This window comes from Phyllostomus hastatus, unplaced genomic scaffold, assembly GCF_019186645.2.
Source record: "Phyllostomus hastatus isolate PE091 unplaced genomic scaffold, TTU_PhHast_1.1 phas_scaffold_93, whole genome shotgun sequence".
NCBI lineage: Eukaryota > Metazoa > Chordata > Mammalia > Chiroptera > Phyllostomidae > Phyllostomus > Phyllostomus hastatus.
Window position 1 is genome coordinate 23,259,221 of NW_025334042.1, and position 18,784 is coordinate 23,278,004.

At 40.8% G+C, this 18,784-nt stretch overlaps 1 protein-coding gene across 2 annotated transcripts in view; it reads left to right on the forward strand.

Annotated features, from left to right (window-relative positions):
• The window catches only part of SENP1 (SUMO specific peptidase 1), a 55,145-nt gene extending 37,019 nt beyond the window's left edge, over positions 1 to 18,126 (forward strand). For both annotated transcript variants that reach the window (XM_045829426.1, XM_045829427.1), the window contains exons 14-18: positions 12,002 to 12,205; positions 13,355 to 13,434; positions 14,349 to 14,433; positions 14,958 to 15,053; positions 16,090 to 18,126. In XM_045829426.1, coding sequence (XP_045685382.1) covers positions 12,002 to 12,205; positions 13,355 to 13,434; positions 14,349 to 14,433; positions 14,958 to 15,053; positions 16,090 to 16,152 — 528 coding nt within the window. In that variant the 3' untranslated portion in view covers positions 16,153 to 18,126. The remainder of the gene's footprint in view (positions 1 to 12,001; positions 12,206 to 13,354; positions 13,435 to 14,348; positions 14,434 to 14,957; positions 15,054 to 16,089) is intronic.
• The last annotated feature ends 658 nt before the right edge of the window (positions 18,127 to 18,784 follow it).

Sequence of the window (18,784 nt, forward strand, 5' to 3'; positions counted from 1 at the left end):
AAATAGAGATGATAAAAATCTCGAATCTTTCTTGTAGAAGGCATAGAAAGATTAAGCATAGAAAGATTAAGAAACTTGCAGGCTTACGTGGCTAATAAGTAGCAGAGACAAGACCCAAGCATTGGGTCTTATGTACTATATCATACCACCTCAGAATGTTAAATTGGATCCTGTTTTAGGATTAGAGGTATGGATTTTGAGAGCCATATATCATGTCCAGCATGTTGATTTTGTTCTGGGACCAGTTTGATTAGCTCTGTTCTCTTTGCCACTCGTGAATTTATAAGATACAAATTTTCATCACTCCATGAATAGTATCTTTGACCAAGAATAGTAAGGAAGGTATGGTTTGATACCGTCTTGCTTTAGGGGAAACTGCCCTTACTTCTTTTGGAATCGTGATATTAGAATATTGGATCAAATAATAGAAAAGAAAGAGCTTACCGAATCAAGGGGCAAAATGAACATCAAAGACAGTCAAAGGTATCCACCAATTGAGTGTTTTTGATTTAGAGACATTAATTTACTGTCTCCTGCCATTTTTTGCCTGCTCTTGCTAAATGGGACAGGGTCAGTTATTCCACAGGAATGCAGCCTGTTTATTGTAAGTTATGCAAAACCTTCTAGGGGGCAGCAGTGAGTAGGCTATGCACTGAGTTCTTGCTATTTACTGTGACAGTTACCTCAGTAAGATCCCTTACAGAGGCAGCATTCATCAGGACATATTTTCCATTCCCTGGGCCCATCAGAGGTTGGATTTTTAGCAAGCAGAGTTAATGGAAATTACGTTATTTAGAAGAGATGAGGCGAAGGAAAGATTCTTTCTTCTACTTTATCTCTGTCAAGCCTACCCGTAACTTATGGGGAGTACTTGTCTTCTGAGTTCAGAATAATGGTAACCTTGAAAGCAGGTACCAATTCACATGTCCATGATGATGATGAGAACCATTTTTAAAAGCACTATTTAAAAAATAAATAAAATGAAATAAAAAGCACCATTTTCAAAGTACCTTACCTCTCAGACTTATAAAGTTATTGCCTGTTAGAAGCTAACATCCTGATGGGGAATTAGTAGGTATCCTTAAGTATTTGTACTCATTTAAAAATACTTACTTCTGTCTCTCAATTGTGAACTCTCAGTCTTTTTGCAAGTAATTTGTCTTCTCTTTAATCCTATTCTCCTTCCCTCAAATAGATGATTTCACTAATAACCATTTCTTTTTGTACCTCCTGTCACTTTTATAGGCTGTGTTAAAACTTTCTCCAAAATAAGGTGACTGACAAATTATTCTTACCATTTTTTTAGACAAGGAATATAAGATCCTAGAAGTAAAAGGGATCATAGTTAGTTTATAAGGAAAATAAAATCCAGAAGTTTGTATTCGAGTTATGTACAGAAATCCATTAAGCTACCCTTTCTCTGGTCTCTTTCCTAAAAGAAGAGTGTAGGGCACAGTGCCTGTTCATGCAATAGGCATTTTTTTCTAATCCTCACCCAAGGATATGTTCATTGATTTTGAGAGAGAGAGAGAGAAGGAGAGAGAGAGAAACATCGATGTGAGAGAGAAGCATTGATCAGTTGCCTCCTGTATGCACTCCAACCAGGGAATGAACCTGCAACCTAGGAATGTACCCTGACTGGGAATCGAACCTGGACTTGTTGGTACATGGGACAGTGCTCCCACCAACTGAGCCACCTGGCCAGAGCCACACAATAGGTTTTAAAATATGTTTTTATGAATTAGTTTTTGTATGGGTCAATAGTTAAATTCTTTATTACTTCAAAGAACTAATGATTGACAGGATTGACATTTTATCTTACAATAACGAAAATGAAACATTGCAGAAATGGAATGTGGGGACTGGCTGCCTTGTAAAGAATACAAAAGGAAGGCTGGTAAACATCAGGGACGTTGTAGATGGGGGTTTCTCTACTGAGTCTGGTGACCAGTTAAAAATGTAAATAATCTTACTAAGGGAAGGATAATAGGGTTAAAGAGAGGAGGAATTAGTTGCAAAAGTAGATTGAAAGTTATGAAGAAACAAATGGAAATATTTTTAAATGGGTATCAGTACTAAAAATTATTTATTAATTCCTGGAGATTGAATTGGATAACTTCTGGAATCCAACTCCAACTCTAAGATTCTAGGTTAATCATCCTGAGGAGAGAACTGCTTTGGGCTTTGTGTTTCTCTTTATGGCCTGATGATTCTGCTGCTTAGAGGGCCCAAGAATTGTTTTAAAAGGCATCAGATTATCTTAGAAATACAGACATACAAGTAAATGGATCTGATTTCTGCCTCTGGTCATGATAGAATAAATTAGATTAGATTTACCCTTTCAACTTAACTAGAAAACGAGACAAAACATGAAAACATCAATTTTCAGACATTGGATAACAGTGATCCCTGAGAGAAGGGGGATGAAAGGGATGAGTCTGTGATTTCCCCAGTTTACTGGAGTGGTACACTGAGGGCAGAGAGCTGGTAAAACCTAACAGTGCCTGACAGTCTTGCTGAGAGAAGAAGACAGACTTCAGAGTTTGGGAAGGAAAAGTGGCTAAGATTCGTGAGGTCAAATACTGGAGGGGAGGTTACTGTAGAGAGAGAAAGCTCCAGAAATGTGCAGAGGGCCCTCCTTCAATCTTCCATTGAGTATCCATTTGGATATATTTGGGAAGAAACTACCAGAGACTGGGAACTGTGAGGAAAAACGAATCAGAAGAAACTTTGGAGCTAAAACAGGCACCAAGAGTAATCTTCCAACCAGCAAGAATGGAGAAGTCAAAGGGCATCTATTGACTAGAGTCCTCAAAAGAGGATTGGGGCCAAACTGGCCCTAGAATAAAGGCTGCTCTGGACCTATGGCAAAAAAACCTTGAAACTTCCAAGTAACTTAACTATATCACACAAGAAAACCCAACAATATTTAAAGGAATACAACAAATTCTGGTAACAAAGCTCAACAACATGAAATTCTCAGTATCCAGCATCCAGTCAGAAATTACCAGGCATGCAAAGTGAAAGGAAAATGCAACTTATTACAAGGGGAGAAAATTCACGAGAAATACCCAGAAATGACAAAAATGATAGATTTAACACAGAGAAGATACTAAAACAGATATTATAAACATATTCCATACATGGAGGAAGGTAAGGAAAAATAGACATTATGAGAAGAGAAATGGAAGATAAAAAAAAACTTGTAGAAAAACACAGTACCTGAATTATAACATACATAATGGGGAATTATTAGTAGATTAGACACTGCAGAAGAAATGAATGAACTTGAAGATAGAGCAAAGGAACCATCCAGGTGAAACTCAGCAAAAAGGCGCTAAAGAAAGATTACTAGAGCATCAGTGAACCGTGGAACAATATCAGGCAATCTGAGCATGTAATTGGAGCCATAGAAGGAAAGGTGTGGTAAAAAGGCTGTCACAAGAAATTAAGAAACAATGGTGGAAGATTTTCCATATTTGAAAATTTATAGTAACAGGTCCAAGAAATTCAGCATACCCCAAGTAGAAAAACACCACACCAAAATATATAATAATCAAATTGCTGAAAACCAGCAATGAAGAAAAAAATAATAGACTTCTGGTTAAGATGGCAGTGTAGGTAAACATGGCACGACTCCTTGTACAACCACATCAAAATTACAGCTAAAATATAGAACAACGATCGCTCAGAACCATCAGAATTCAAGTTGAATGGAAGTCTGACAACTATGGAATTAAAGAAACCACATCCATCCAGACTGGTAGGAGGGGCAGAGATGCAGAACAGGCTGGTTCCACATCTACATGTGGTGGATAAAAATCCAGGAGGGATATTTCAGGATTGAGGAGACCCAGCTCCACACCAGGCCCCCCATACTAGGGTTCCAGTATAAAGAAGTCCTCATAATTTCTGCAAAACCAGTGGGGATTGAGTGGGTAGAAGAAACTTTTGGAGTCCCAAGCAGTTCCGCTTAAAGAACTCACACATAGACTTACATTCACTCCATCTGAGCTCCAGCACTGGGTTAGCAGCTTGAAAGGCACCTGTAGTGTACAGGGAGGAACTGAAGTGACTGGCATACAGGCAAGAACTGGAGGGCAGCTTTCTCCCAAACAGAAAGGCAGGCAGAGGCCATTGTCCCTTTTCTGAGCCCTCCCCACACAGAGCCACAAAACTGGCAGGTGGCTGCCATATCTGAGATGCTGTCAACCTGGCTAACACTGCCCTGCCCTGGAGATCCCTTGAGACTCTATCCCACAAAACGTATGGGCCTGCCCAAATTGTTTACTGTGACTTTTCCATATGAATGGCTGCTCTTGGATCATACTTCACAACTGTCTAACTCCTCTCAAACAACCAACACCTGATCTCAATAAAACCCCAGTCCACGTACCTCATGCTAAGTGTCTCCAGGCCAGGCACCAGCAGCAGCCAGTCAAGATTCACAGCTTGGCTTTGCCTGGGAATCTCCAAGCCCAGCACAAGTAGCAGCCATTTCAGATTGTTTTATAGCCCTGGAAGGGCGGCCCCAGGTAGGGGCTGGCCTTGGATTGCACCACCTGGGAAGGGCCAGAGCCTGTGCACACAGTGGACAGCTATGGACCACATTGGAGCACCACCAACCTGCCCTTGCACAATTGATCCTCCCCAGAGGGCAGAAGTTGGTTGTCAGTGGTCACAGCCAGTCCTTGCAGTTGACTGGCCTGGGTAAATCCCTCCCATTGACCTGCCAGCAGCAGGAAAACTTAACTACAAGAGGAGGGTATACTCAGCCCACACAAAGGGCATACCTCAAGTACCCAGCTTGGGTGATAGGGGAGGCTATGCCACTGGACCCTATAACACACCTACTACATTAGGCCACTCCATTAAGACAGAGAGTCATAGCAGCCTACCTAATACATAGAAACAAACACAAGGAGGCCACCAAAATGAGGAGACAAAGAAACATGGCCTAAATGAAAGAACAGACTAAAATTCCATAAAAAGAACTCAACAAAAGGGAGATAAGCAATCAGATGCAAAGTTCAAAACAGTAGTTATAAGGATGCTCAAGGAACTTAGTGAGGACCTCAGCAGCATAAAAAAGATCCAGTCAGAAACAAAGGATGCACTAATTGAAAGAAAGAACAATTTACAGGGAAACAACAGTAGAGTGGATGAAGCTGAAAATCAAATCAATGTTTTGTAACATAAGGAAGCAAAAACCCCAGTCAGAACAAGAAGAAAAAAGAATCCCCCCCCAAGAAATGAGGATGATATAAGCAGCCTGTGGGACAACTTTAAGAGGTCCAATATTTGCATCATAGGGGTGCCAGAAGGAGAAGAGAAAGAGCAAGAAATTGGAAATCTGCTTGAAAAAAATAATCTACTTGAAAGAAAACTTCCCTAATTTGGTGAAGAACATAAGACATGCAAGTCCAGGAAGCCCAGAGTCCCAAACAAGATGGATACAAAGAGGACCACTCTAAGACGCATCATAATGAAAATGCCAAAGGTTGAAGACAGAATCTTAAAAGCAGCAAGAGAAAAGCAGTTAGTTACCTACAGGGGAGTTCCCATAAGACTGTCAGCTGATTTCTCAAAAGAAACTTTGCAGGCTAGAAGTGATTGGCAAGAAATATTCAAAGTCATGAAAAGCAGGGATCTACAACCAAGATTGTTCTACCCAGCAAACCTATCATTTAGAATTGAAGGGCAGATAAAGAGCTTCCCAGATAAGCAAAGACTAAAGGAGTTCATCATTATCAAACCATTATATGAAATGTTAAAGGGACTTATTTAAATAAAAGAAGATCAAAACTATAAATAATAAAATGGCAAAAAATACATATCTATGAACATTTGAATCTAAAAAACAAACTAAGCAAACAAGAAGAGTGGCAACAGGATTGTGGATACATTTAATAGTTGCCAGATGGTAGGAGGGTATGGAGAAATGGGTGAAGAGGTGAGGGGATTAAGAAATACAAATAGGAGCCCCTGGCTGGCGTAGCTCAGTGGATTGAGTGTGGGCTGTGAACCAAAGCATCGCAGGTTCGATTCCCAGTCAGGGCACATGCCTGGGTTGCAGGCCATGTCCCCAGTGGGGGCCATGTGAGAGGCAACCACACATTGATGTCTCTCTCTCTTTCTCCCTCCCTTCCCCTCTCTAAAAATAAATAAATAAAATCTTTAAAAAAAGGAAAGGTGACTTTCTAAAAAAAAAAAGTACAAATAGGTAGTTACAGAATAGCCATGGGGATGTAAAGTACAGCATAGGGAATCCAGTAGCCAAAGAGCCTATACACGTGATCCATGGGCATGAACAGTGGTGTGGGGATTGCCTGAGTGTGGGTTGCTGGGTGGAGGGGGGTGAAGGGAGGAAATTTGGGACAACTGTAGAAGCATAATTATTAAAATATAATTTTAAAAAGATAAAAATAATAACAGGAACTAGAGGAAAATAGATTATTAATATACAGAGGGACAAAAATCTTTATGAAACCATGTAAGTCAGAAGACAGTATAGTTACATCTTTAAGGTACTAAAGGAATTTTTAAGAAACTTGGCAACCTGGATTCTATACCCAGCAAATAACTTTAAAAAAAAAAGCTATACTGTTCAAACAAACAAATGCTGAGATAACTGATCTCCAGCAGACCTGTACTATAAGAAATATTAAAGGATGTTCTTCAGGCAGAAGGAAAACAGGTAGAAAATTTAATTTATACAAAGGAATGAAGAACAGTGGAAATGCTTTCAGTTTTTAATATTTCTGAAAGACATTTGATTAGTTACTTGCAGAATTAAACAAGGTACTATGGGGTTCATACCATGTAGAGGTTGTTTCCAAAATGCAAAAGCATTAGACTCTTAGAATACGTTGGAATACTGTATATCTAACTTTACTGGTTGGGGAAAAGACATGAGGGAAAGACTTGTAACAAATATGGGTGCAGAAGGAATTAAGGTAGAATCTACATAGCAGACTGTAACAACATGAATGACACAGCTACAGGAAGACTAGTTGCCTATTTTGTAAAGTCTCATCTTTGAAAGAAAAGAGATATCTTAGCTATTAAGCTTAGCTATACAGCTAATTCATCATAGCCTTGTGTATAGAGAAAGAATTCTTCCTTGATAGCAGAGAAGTAAGATGACTTTAGCAGGGATGTACATATCTGTCCAGAAGGTGTCTAGCCATGTACAATGAAAAAATAGAGGCATTTATTGAAGAAGATACAAGATACAAGTAGCAGTGTACATAGGACAGTGATGCCTCAGTCCCTGTCAAAGTAGGCACCTTGGGACCTCACCCAATTCTCCCGGTAGCCATCAGCTGCCCCATTGTATTTTCCTGAATCTCATCGATGGTCTGAAGTCTCTTTCCTTTCAAAGGTGATTTTAGTTTTGGGGAAAGCCAGAAGTCACAGGGTATCATATCTGGGCTGTAGAGGGGCTGAGTCACCTGGGTGATTTGATGTTTCACCAAAAATCTCTGCAAGAAACATGATGCATGAGCTGGCATGTTGTTGTGCTGAAGCTGCCAGTCACCAGTTGCCCATAGCTGTGGCCTTCTGAAACATCGGAATAGTTTCCATGAAGGAATGTTCAAGCTTAATGCAAATTTTGATGCAGGTTCATTGTCTACTCCCTCAGTCATTTTGAATGCAACAGCCACATAGTACATATTTTCACTCAATGGCATCTACTGCCCCCACTGAGTAGTACAGTGAAATTGTCATTGTTCACACATGTGCATTCCAGTCTACTCCTTGGCTGCCAGGTTACATCAATGTCATGCAAACCATTCTTATTATATAAACAATGGCTGGACTTTTTCCAGACAGGCCTCATATGGCAAGGTCATCTGATTTATACTGCAGAATCGGGGTCTAGAATCAGAGCACATAACTCTTTGTCTGGCATTCTGACTTTCAGAACACAAATCTTTGATGGAAATGGGAAATTGGTAGTGGTCATAGCTTTCTAATTGTTTCCAAGAAAGAGATAAATTTAAGTGATACTTAGTAAAGAGAGGAAACAGCTTGCAAAACATTAATTCCATCGAGACAAACCTAACACAGGAAATAAATTTTCCTTAGGGAATAAAAATTGATTGCATAAGAAGGGATAAAAACTAGGCAAAATGAGATAACTTAGTTAAGGAAATATGTTGGGTCTGCCATATGCTGTGCACTCTTTCTTGTGGAATAAAATGATCAGAATGGAAGTTTTAGTGTTTCTAACATGAGTCATTGGCAGATTCCACATCATTAAAGTGTTTCTTAATAGAACTAGTCCTTTTAATTAACCAGGGATTCATGTGGGATAACACAGAATTGTGATTAACAGTTGTCATGACTCCATAAAAATAGGTGTTACCTGCCTGTCTTTCTCTAAAACTTCAGCAGTAATTCTAATGATTTTTGCTTAAATTTGCATGTGAAAAAATTCTGTGTACATGTTCACAGAGAGGGATGCAATACACATTACTTTCCTGAAGTCTGCTGTTTTGGTTTTTATAATATTATTAGTTTAAATCTTAGAAGTGAATGACCTTCTTGCTCATGATATTCAAGTGCTGCTGCTTGGTTATTCTTTTGGGCTTTGTGGTTGGCTAGGATAGATTTAATTTAAAAATCAGAACGGAAGATCAAAATGAAAAATCTAAAGAGGTAAAATAGGGGAAACAGCTTTGTTTTCCCTAAAATTACATTGGTCTCTGCTCAGGAGCACCATCATGCCCAAGACTCCAAGAACATTTTTTTCTTAAGCCAATTATTATGGTTCAGAATGTAAAATTGGGAAGGGTTAAAAGTGAAGACTACTAAGGGAGATGTTTTACTTCTAATTGCATGAGAAAACAATGGCTTGGCTGGTTTACTGGGTAAGAAGGAGATACAAATAGTAGTGGCCATTTATGTCATTGTGGTAACATACAGGAAAAGGATTGAGTCCTTAGTTTGAAAACATTGTAGGCTTTTCTTTTAAAGAGAAGCTTTGTTTCAGCTTGGGCCTGGCAGCTCTTCAAATAAAATCACAAAGGAATAAGACACTATAAACAGCCGTCCTACCCCCAAACGGGGCTGCATAGACAAGCAGGCGCTCATGACTGAGGCCGCGAAGGCAGCAGGAAGGGCAGCTCCTTAGGCACCAGGAGCCGCAGCAAGCAACAGAGGCAAGTGTGGGTTCCAGAGAGTGACAAGTGGACTAACACCTGTGGTCACGCTCAGGTGCTGATATATTGGCAAGACAAATCAGCCCTGTGCCTGATTTGCTACTTTTAGCTCCCCATTTCCGAAGGAGCTCAAAATCTTCTGGAGCTGCGAGCCTTGTGTGCAGCAAGGCTCTTGCTGTGGGAGGGGAGGGACCGTTGCCTTCATAAAATACAAGCAAATGCTCTGACACATCTCTGCTCAGTTTTCATCTTAAGCACTGTGATCCCTTCTCTCATTTCTTTTTCCTTCATCTTCAGCTCTCCTCTGTGAGATGACATGTAGGATTCTTTTTGTTCTCTAATTCCTAGCTTTTATTATTATTTTTTTTATGTAATTGTGTCTTGGCTGAACTATGGCCAATTTTCCTCGTTTGGACAGAGTAATAGCTAAAAAACTGAGGGGAGAAACTTGGATCTAAATTCTGCCTCAGATGTCAGATTATACATTCTCAGCTAATGGGAGGGAACATTGAGGCCACCACACTCCCTCCTACTGGGATACAGGGAAATGAAAAAAACCCACATTATTCCTTAGAGCTAATTAATGAGCTGACTTTGGAGGAGGCCATTTCCTTCTCCGTGGAGAAACGTCTGTTGGAGGCAGAGCTAAAGCGTGGAAGAAGGCTCCTTATAGGTATGCTGACTGCTAGGTCTCTCTTTCTGTTCACCTGGGTTGGTCTTTAGCTTTATAGTCAACTCTTTAAAAATAAAAAATAAAAATAAAAGTAAACCAAACAAGTCTGGCTAAGTCTAGCTAAACTTCATTGCTCTGATAACTCTTTCCTTGTAAAAATTGGGCCAGTCGTGTAGAGATGGTGTTTATTCATGTCATCCTTTTTTACTTCAGAGTAATTATCCCAAAGGTCATAATTACTTTTATGGGCACCTGGGGAAGAGATATCTTTGTGGCTATCATGTGCTTGACTGTCCTTACCCTCTGCCTGATTTCCTCCCACCTTTCCCTTGAGTCCTTACTGCCTGTTAAAATAGATAATTTGTCTGCCCCATGAAAGGTTTGGCTTCGAGTGACTGGCAGGTATCTGCCTGTTCACTTCACCCCTTGGACTGAAGGGTTTAGCCTCATAACATGGCTAATATTGTGGGGTGGGGAGAATACCAGAGGAATCAGTGGCCTTGCTGGTACTTTCTCTCACTGCGTAATGTAGTTTACAGCCTGAAAATGTGTGCTTGCTGGGCGGACCCTCCTGTATTCCTGGCTGCCTTCATTCCTAGAAGTATTAGCACCATTATCCTTGGGGGCAGAGTTAGATTGGAAACTAGATTGGGAAATCTGTAATCCTAATTGTGTCTTGATCATTATCATTATTTAAAATAACTGAGTTCTAGTTATCAATTGGGCATTACACTAGACAGAGAATTAGCCACAATCTGAGTCCTGGGCCTGCTGGGCCTATTGCGCAGTCTTCAGAGATACAGACAGAACAGTGTCTGTCTTCACCCCTAGCCTCCCCTCCCCACCTTGTTCTGCCTCATGGCAAGTGTGGTTTCCCTGCAACTGCCTAGGCATCCCCATCTATAGGCCCTTTCTCTAGTCTAGACCATGCTCTGGTGTGTTCCTGGCAGTGGTCCCTGCTGCCTGCCGGGTATGTAGTTGCCTACTGTTGGGCAGTAGCTCATTACTCTGGCATCCTAATGTGTAAATATTTGTCAAAGGCCGGGGGCATTTTCCCATTCCCCAAAAAGCATTCTGAAAAATGTGCCTGTTTTCTTAGTCATATTTCCAAGCTGTGGATCAGTTAGCCCATTCATTCCTTGCAGTTGACAGACACTGGCCTGGCCTCATCTGACCACATAAAGTAAGGATGCAGTAACTTCCGGCCCAGTAACTTTCAGACCTCAGCACCAAGGAGTCCTGGACCTAAAGGCACCGTAGACAGCATAGTCACTATTAGAGAACACATTGCTTCATTAACAGAAAAAGTCACTTATTTCCTATATCAAGCATTTTAATTTCTTTCACTTACACTTGACATTGAAGTCATAAATGGAATCAACAAAAATGAGAAAGCTAACTATATAGATTCTGGGGTAATTTTAATCTTCATGTCTGTGACTTTACTTTCAGGTCTCGTGTTACATAGGTTTTTATACTACATTCAAGTGTGTCTCTATAAAAGGTGACATTGGTGAGCTACTGTCAGTTTACAGGTGTTTTGTCCGGTATAATTGATGACTTCCCCTGTCACTCAGGTCTGCTTGAAACCAAAGCAGTTTGCCTCTGCAAGGGAGCTTATTGGGCTAAAAGGCAGTCTTGAGCACTGAAGCAGTTTTCTATCTTTGGGTAAAACCAGGTGACCCACATAGAAGAACTGAACTCTTGGTCTTAGTCTTTTAACACTAGACTGTAACTAATCTCAAGATTTATTTAAATTGTTCACAAAGTCCCAGAAGGTTAAAGTTACTACTAATGTACTTCATTAAACTGCTTGTCCTCCTTCGTTTTCCTCTAAGTCTCACCTTCAAGGATCTCTTCCTCCTCGTTCTGCAGTCTTTTAAACTAATCCTCAGTCTTCTGGCCAGCATCTGTGTCCCTACCCCATCATATATATCATCTCAGCTTTTTGTTTTCACTAGTTATAACCATCTCAGTTCTCCTCCCTGCTAGTCAGAATTCGATATAGGAACATGAGGCTGTTGGGTGTTCGAGTCTGAACTGAATGATGAGGGAACAGTGGCATATGCTGTACAATACAGCAGCTGCTTTCCTTTCATATAACACAACTATTAGGAAAGGCCTGCGTGTCTGTTTTAATACATATGATTTCTTTCCACAGATCATCAATTTCTACATGAATATGCTGATGGAGCGAAGTAAAGAGAAGGGATTGCCAAGTGTACATGCATTTAATACCTTTTTTTTCACTAAGTTAAAAACAGCTGGTTACCAGGCTGTGAAACGCTGGACAAAGAAAGTGGATGTATTTTCTGCTGACATTCTGTTGGTGCCCATTCACCTGGGAGTGCACTGGTGTCTTGCTGTGAGTACCCTTTTGTTTTTTATAAAATTTAAAAGAAATTTGTGTAGTTATAGAATATACAGAGTAGTGAGTATTAGTTCTACATCTTCACTTGGTGATTGAAAGAAGAGTAGGGTTTCCTTGGCTAAAAATCAGATAGATAAATACTTAGAACTTTTAAGAAAGCTGTGGAATTTCCTTTTCTGGAAATATTTAAAAAGGACTTATAAGTCTAAGGAGCCTCAGGCAAAGCATGGGGAGAAAAAGTGACTTTTCTTATTTTACACTACCATCCTCTCTATTATGCAGAGCAATTCAATAATCCCTCTACTGGATCTGTCTTTTCAGCCTCTCTGTTCCATCTTTTAAAACCTACATGTGTCTTCACGGTATTTCCCTAAACAAAAACAATTCCCTCCATTAGAGGGATTTCTACGGAGGACTTTTTAGTTAGATCCCTTATTTCTTTCACTTCTACTTAGATGATGCTTGGCAATTTTGGAATTATTTTTAAGAACATCAATAAACTACAAGGCAGGAGAATCAAAATAAAACCTTAGCTCAGCTTATTAAAACTTGCATAAAAAGTGACTTCTTAATGATGCTGCCAATTCATATCCTGTGACTATTACTTTCTCCCTAATCATGACTTTCCTTGCATACTTAGTAACTTAATATTTTTATGACTCTGAGAACATGGATATATTAGCTTAAAGTATTAATGAAAGTATAAGAGTTGTTTCACAGACTATTGTGAATTACACTTTAAAGAGCATAAAGCCAAAGGAAATTCTCCAGGTGATTAAATAATACCCAGAATCTGTTACTATCTTTCTGAAACTGTGGAAATAATCTTAGTCAATTTACATTCTTTGGAGAACATATTGTGTCTTCACTGTTGCCCACATTGTAGGTGGGGACCCTGAATACAGAAAAAGGTTTTAGGGGAATTAATGGGGCCACCAGTTGATCAGCCCCCACTATAGTTCTATGTAAATAATCCCCCTGTTCTCTGTCTTCTGCAGATTAAGCATGGTGTGATGTGAAGTGTCAGTTAATCAAACTTGTTACGATTTCACAGGCAATCTGGCGAAAGATTTCGGGGAAGGAAAAGCTGAGAAACCAGTCTTCTTCACATCGTCAACACTGTTTGTTTGTTTGTATTCCTAGGTTGTAGACTTTAGAAAGAAGAGTATCACCTATTACGACTCTATGGGCGGGATGAACACCGAAGCCTGCAGGATCCTCTTGTAAGTAAGGAGTTGAGGACAGAAGAGTTTAGTGTAGGTGTATATGGTTTTCCAGCTGTTGAACTCAGCTCTTTTGGGCCTTCAGTGGACTGATTAATAAAGGAGATTTTCATGTTAAGTAAGACTGGATATTTTATGTCTAAGTAAGTAAAGTTTAATGATAATGTAATAATACCAAATATATGCCCTAATGCAAACAGTTACTATTCTAGTACACTAAAATATAGTAGGTATAAACATCGGTGTAGAAACTACTTAGAAATCATCTAACCCACCTACCTAATTTTTCTGATGAAGATACCAAGACCCACAGGGTGATTTTGATTTGCCCAGGTCCTATCAGTTAGTGGCTTACCTGTGAGCCAGAATGCAAATCTCTTTATACGCCATCTGTTTCTCTTTCCAAAATGCTTATCCCTTGCTGTACTATACAGGTGGGTAGGTTCCAGAATGGTGAGCAGTTTGCACTTAAGAAGAGCACTGTATGAGGCATGCACTCGACAAATTGTTAATTTGGATTGCATTTTTGCACAGGAGACTCAAGACTAAAAATAGTAAATAAGTAGTTCAATATTGCTAGAGGAACGTTCTTCTTCCATTAGATTGATTTCTAAAGGACCATATAAACCAAGAAAAAGAATGAAAACTCGTTCTTCAGGAGGAACAGTAGGTAGAAGGAACCTGGGTGTCAGAGGCAGAGACCATGTGTCTTTTGGGTTGACCTGTGGTGGGTGTGAATTGTGGACGTTCGGAAGAGGCCCAGCAGTGTACAGATGCTCCAGCCAGCATTATATACTCTGTTCCTCGGAAGCACCCATGAAAACTCTTCCTAAGGATTGTCAGTGCCACTTTTTGGGTGGCAGCGGTCTTCAGAGTTCTCCACAGTTCAGCTCATTCTCTCCCAATATCTTTAGGCAATACCTAAAGCAAGAAAGCATTGACAAGAAAAGGAAAGAGTTTGACACCAATGGCTGGCAGCTCTGCAGCAAGAAAAGCCAGGTACATTTTATCTTGATGGGATAAAAATTCCGACATTAGGGTCATTGGCAAAAAAGGATTTAACTGCTTGATTCCCAGGGACGTTCTCTATCTTAGTGTCTAGCCTGACTTTGGCTTGGCGTGGTTCCTTGGGGAAGATAGAGTAAGCTGTGGGAAAACTGGTCATGTGTTTCTTATGTAAAGCTAGGTTTTCTAAATGCCCAGCTGTTTTGCTAAGCATTTCACTCCTGCGGGACATGTTTGCTGATTGCTTGGCCTTTGTGGGAGGGAGCAGCTTTTACACCCTTAGGTGCTGTGGAAATCTAAGATAGTTGCCTGTGCAGTTAAGGTGAAGGACACAGGCATAATCTGAGAAGCTATATTTTTTCTCTGAGCCTATGTTGTTCTGAGTGGGAAACAAGGGGCATTTCTTCAAAATTCAGAGAAACCTATAAAATCTATATCCTTTGGTTCTTATTTATAATCTAATAAGAAGGAAGGAATCTTGGGAAGGTGTCATCTTTTTGTTGTTTTTGGTCTTTCAGGAAATTCCACAGCAGATGAATGGAAGTGATTGTGGGATGTTCGCCTGCAAATACGCTGACTGCATTACCAAAGACAGACCAATCAACTTCACACAGGTGGGCTGAGGCTTCAGGAGGGAGGGGGCTCTGTGTCTACCCTGTCTTCAGGTGTCCGATAGGGGTTTTTCTCTCCACTTGGCTCTGTTTAGGGAGCTCTGCTTTGTCCTATAGCTTATAACACCAGTGGTTTCCGCCTGCCACATCACAAGAAGAAGAAAGATGATAATAGGTCATGTTCTGGGTTCCCATATATCACATGTTAAAGTCTAGGAGTTCTGGTTAGTAGCAGAGCTTCTTCTCTGCCCATCACACCCTGTGAGAAACAGAGAACTGGAACCAGAGCTGTTTTCTTCAGTTTCCCTTTATTTGGTTAGCAGTCAGGTTTGGTAGCCTTAACTAATTCTTTACTTCTGTTTGAATGTAATGGCTTTATTGGATTTTTCCACCATAGCCCTTTAGTGGAACTGACTCTTGTAGTTTCCATAACTCTTCCTCTAAAAAGTGACTGGTAGATTTCAGGCCTCAGATCTTGCATCATCTTACAATTTCAGTGTAGAGGACTTGATAGACATCATTCTCAGAATTCTTAGAGACATTTTGGTATAGCCTGGGGATGCCTGGCAATGCCCAATAAAACTTCTAAGGCGACAACAGTGGAAAAGAGCAGTAGAGATGGCAATAGAAAAAAGCAATGGAAAGGAAAAAATATCACATGTAATCAGGAATGAGAAATTTGAAAGACCAGAAATGCAACTGAGACTATTTTAATTGAAAACCTCAAGGAGGAAAGGAGTATGGGGAAGGAATATTGGGTCTGGACAGAAGAAATGAAAATTATGCCCTGGCTGGTATAGCTCAGTGGAACGAGTGCCTCCCTGCAAACCAAAGGGTCGCTGGTTCGATTCCCAGTCAGGGCACATGCCTGGGTTGTGGGCCAGGTCCCCAGTGCAGGATGCATGAGAGGCAATCACACATTGATGTTTCTCTCCCTCTCTTTCTGTCTCCCTTCCCCTCTCTAAAAAAATAAATAAATAAAATCTTTTTTAAAAAGAAAAAAGAAAAGAAAATTAAGGGTGTCTCTGTGTCCCTACAGCAACACATGCCATACTTCCGGAAGCGGATGGTCTGGGAGATCCTCCACCGGAAGCTCTTGTGAAGACTGTCTCAGCAGACATTGACATTGTAGGGGACCTGCTCTTTGTTGTCTGCAGCCAGAGACGGTGGAAACAGCTGCTCCCAACCCTCTGTTCTTGTAAAGCCCTTGATCCTGGACCAGGCCCTGGCGAGATGCATTCACAAGCACATCTGCCTTTCCTTTTGTATCTCAGATACTATTTTTGCAAGAAACTTCGGTGCTGTGAAAGGGGTGAAGGACATCCCTAAGCTGAAGAGAGAGACTGCTTTTCACTTCTTCAGTTCTGCCATCTTGTTTTCAAAGGGCACCAGCCTCACTCAGTCCCCAATTAAGGGGGCTGAGAGAAGCTTGGAAAGACTCTTGGTTTCATATAAAACTCTTGTTGTTAGGCCTTACTAAGAGGTTGCAAAAGGGCATGGGCAAAAAAGTTAGGGATAAAAACCACCAGCATACACACGCACACATACACACACACAATTTTCAAGGTGTTTTATCAGGAAAGTGACTGTAAACCGGACTTTGGGGTGTGTGCATAAGTCCCTCTTCTAGGACTTTTCCTATTTATATGCCCCTTGGTGAAATCTGTCTGCTAGAAAAGGCTGTTTTATCATCTGTAGCTTCCTTCCATCCTGAGGCGCAACATATGAGCCCTGGGTGGACCCCAAAGTCCCAGGCAGTCCTTTCCTTAAAAGCAGGGGTTTGCATGTGCTCACAACACATGATATGGGGAAGACCCACCCAGGGAGCGGTTTAGTGGAGCAACAAGGCACCACTTTCACTGCCGCCTACTTCTGACCAAGAAGAAGGACCTCAGTCTTTAGCATAAAATTCCAGCATTGGATGAATGCAAGTCTAGTTTGGTCTGTGGCTAGTTAGTTTAAATATGTTTCTAACCACAGAGAATTTAATATATATATATATTTCACAGGGATTTTTTTTTTAAGGCTGAATGTGTTCACCATTTCAGCCTGTAGATTTATTTTCATTTTCCAAATTTAGCTCCAGCACGCACAGATCCCAGCCCCTGTGTGCAGGGTGTTGGGACTTCCTAACAGAATATTTTGGGACCTGGGTGAACTTTGGCTTAGGGATAAAGGTCACAGAGGCAGGTGAGATTTTCAACTGGAAAACGGGTGGAATTTGGACTGATCAACTTGAGATTAAAAAACTGCTACTCCTTTTGTTCTTTTTAAGCATCTCCCCCACCCTCTGGGCGTTCCTCAGGCTAGATAGTGAAATGATCCAATGCCAGTGTCATTTTTGTACTTAAGTTCCAGAGTAGGAACATTTTATACTTTTTTCTGTATTGTAATAGGTAGTTTTGTATGAAATCTTTTCTCTTCCCTTGTACCCCATCTCTTCAGCATCGTGCTTTCTCCCTGGGCTCATTTGAAAATTTTACTCTGTTTTATACCAGGCCGTTTAGTACATTTTTCTATGTTTTACCACAGGTTACAGTTTGAAAAGAAAACTATTTTTTTTAATATTCCATTGTTAACGATGTTCCTGTTGCCACTCCAGCAACTAGATGTCCTGCCCTGTTCATAACTGCCTGCCTTGGGGGGCACCACCTTCTGTTTGTTTTCTTTCTGTTTTTAAATTTTATTTTATTTTATTTTATTTTTTTGGTGTTTTCTATAGGAAATAAATAGCTTCCTATATATGAGTTGCTGGGACCTTTCAGATTCTCTTTTAAAAAGCAATGATATTCAGCCTCATGGTAGGACTCCTGAACATTCACTCCCGGTATTTAATGTATTTAAGTGACAGCTTGAAAGGTGATAATATGGCATAGATTTGGACTATGAATCAAAAGACCTGAGTTGTTCAGGCTCTCGCTGTTGTCTGAGGGACTCAGGACCAGATAGATAGTTTTCTGTATTTATTGTTTGTTTGTTTAGATGACATCTGTTTTACCTCCCTCACAGACTTTTTGTACAGACCAAAGCAACAAATATTATTGCCATGTATAGCAGAAAATGAAACATGCAACAAAAGCACTTTGAAAAATACATAAGGAGTTGTTGAGCCTGTCTGATCCATGCCGTTTTTACCCAGGCAGGAGTCAGCGACCCTGAGACGGCCCTTCATGGTGGGAGCGAGCCACACAGACCTAGGTGGTAGCCTAGGTGGCTCCGAGGGGCCCAGGCACGCTTTGTTAGAGTGGGCCATTCTTTCTAGAGGGCCAGCCAACAAGGGCAGGACCAGCACCTGGACATTTAGTTTTGCCTTCATTTAAGGGTGGGCTTTGATGACGGGGGCCAGGGTGGAGGGAGAAGACATTCCTGTATTCCATGGCCAAGAGCATGTTTCCAGTATCTTGTTGAGAATGCTTTAAAGTAAATAAGCCTATTGCTTTCCTTCTCACCTATTTTACTCTCTCCCCTGTGCTCAGTGCTCATAGTCACCTACCCTAAAAAATGAGTACTTGAGGGATGAGATGCCCTACATGCCAGATACAGAGCCTTCACCAGAAACCATAGCCCAGCAGTCACTCCTGGGCCCTGTACAGGGCAAGTCAGACCACTCCTGCCCTTTGCAAAGAACGTGGTCTGAGGCATGGGGGTTAGCTCCACCCCATATGTCATCTGGGACCCGCTGTTGGTCCTGGGAGTCCCGTTTAGGGTAGAACGTAAGTGCTTTCTCCTCCTCA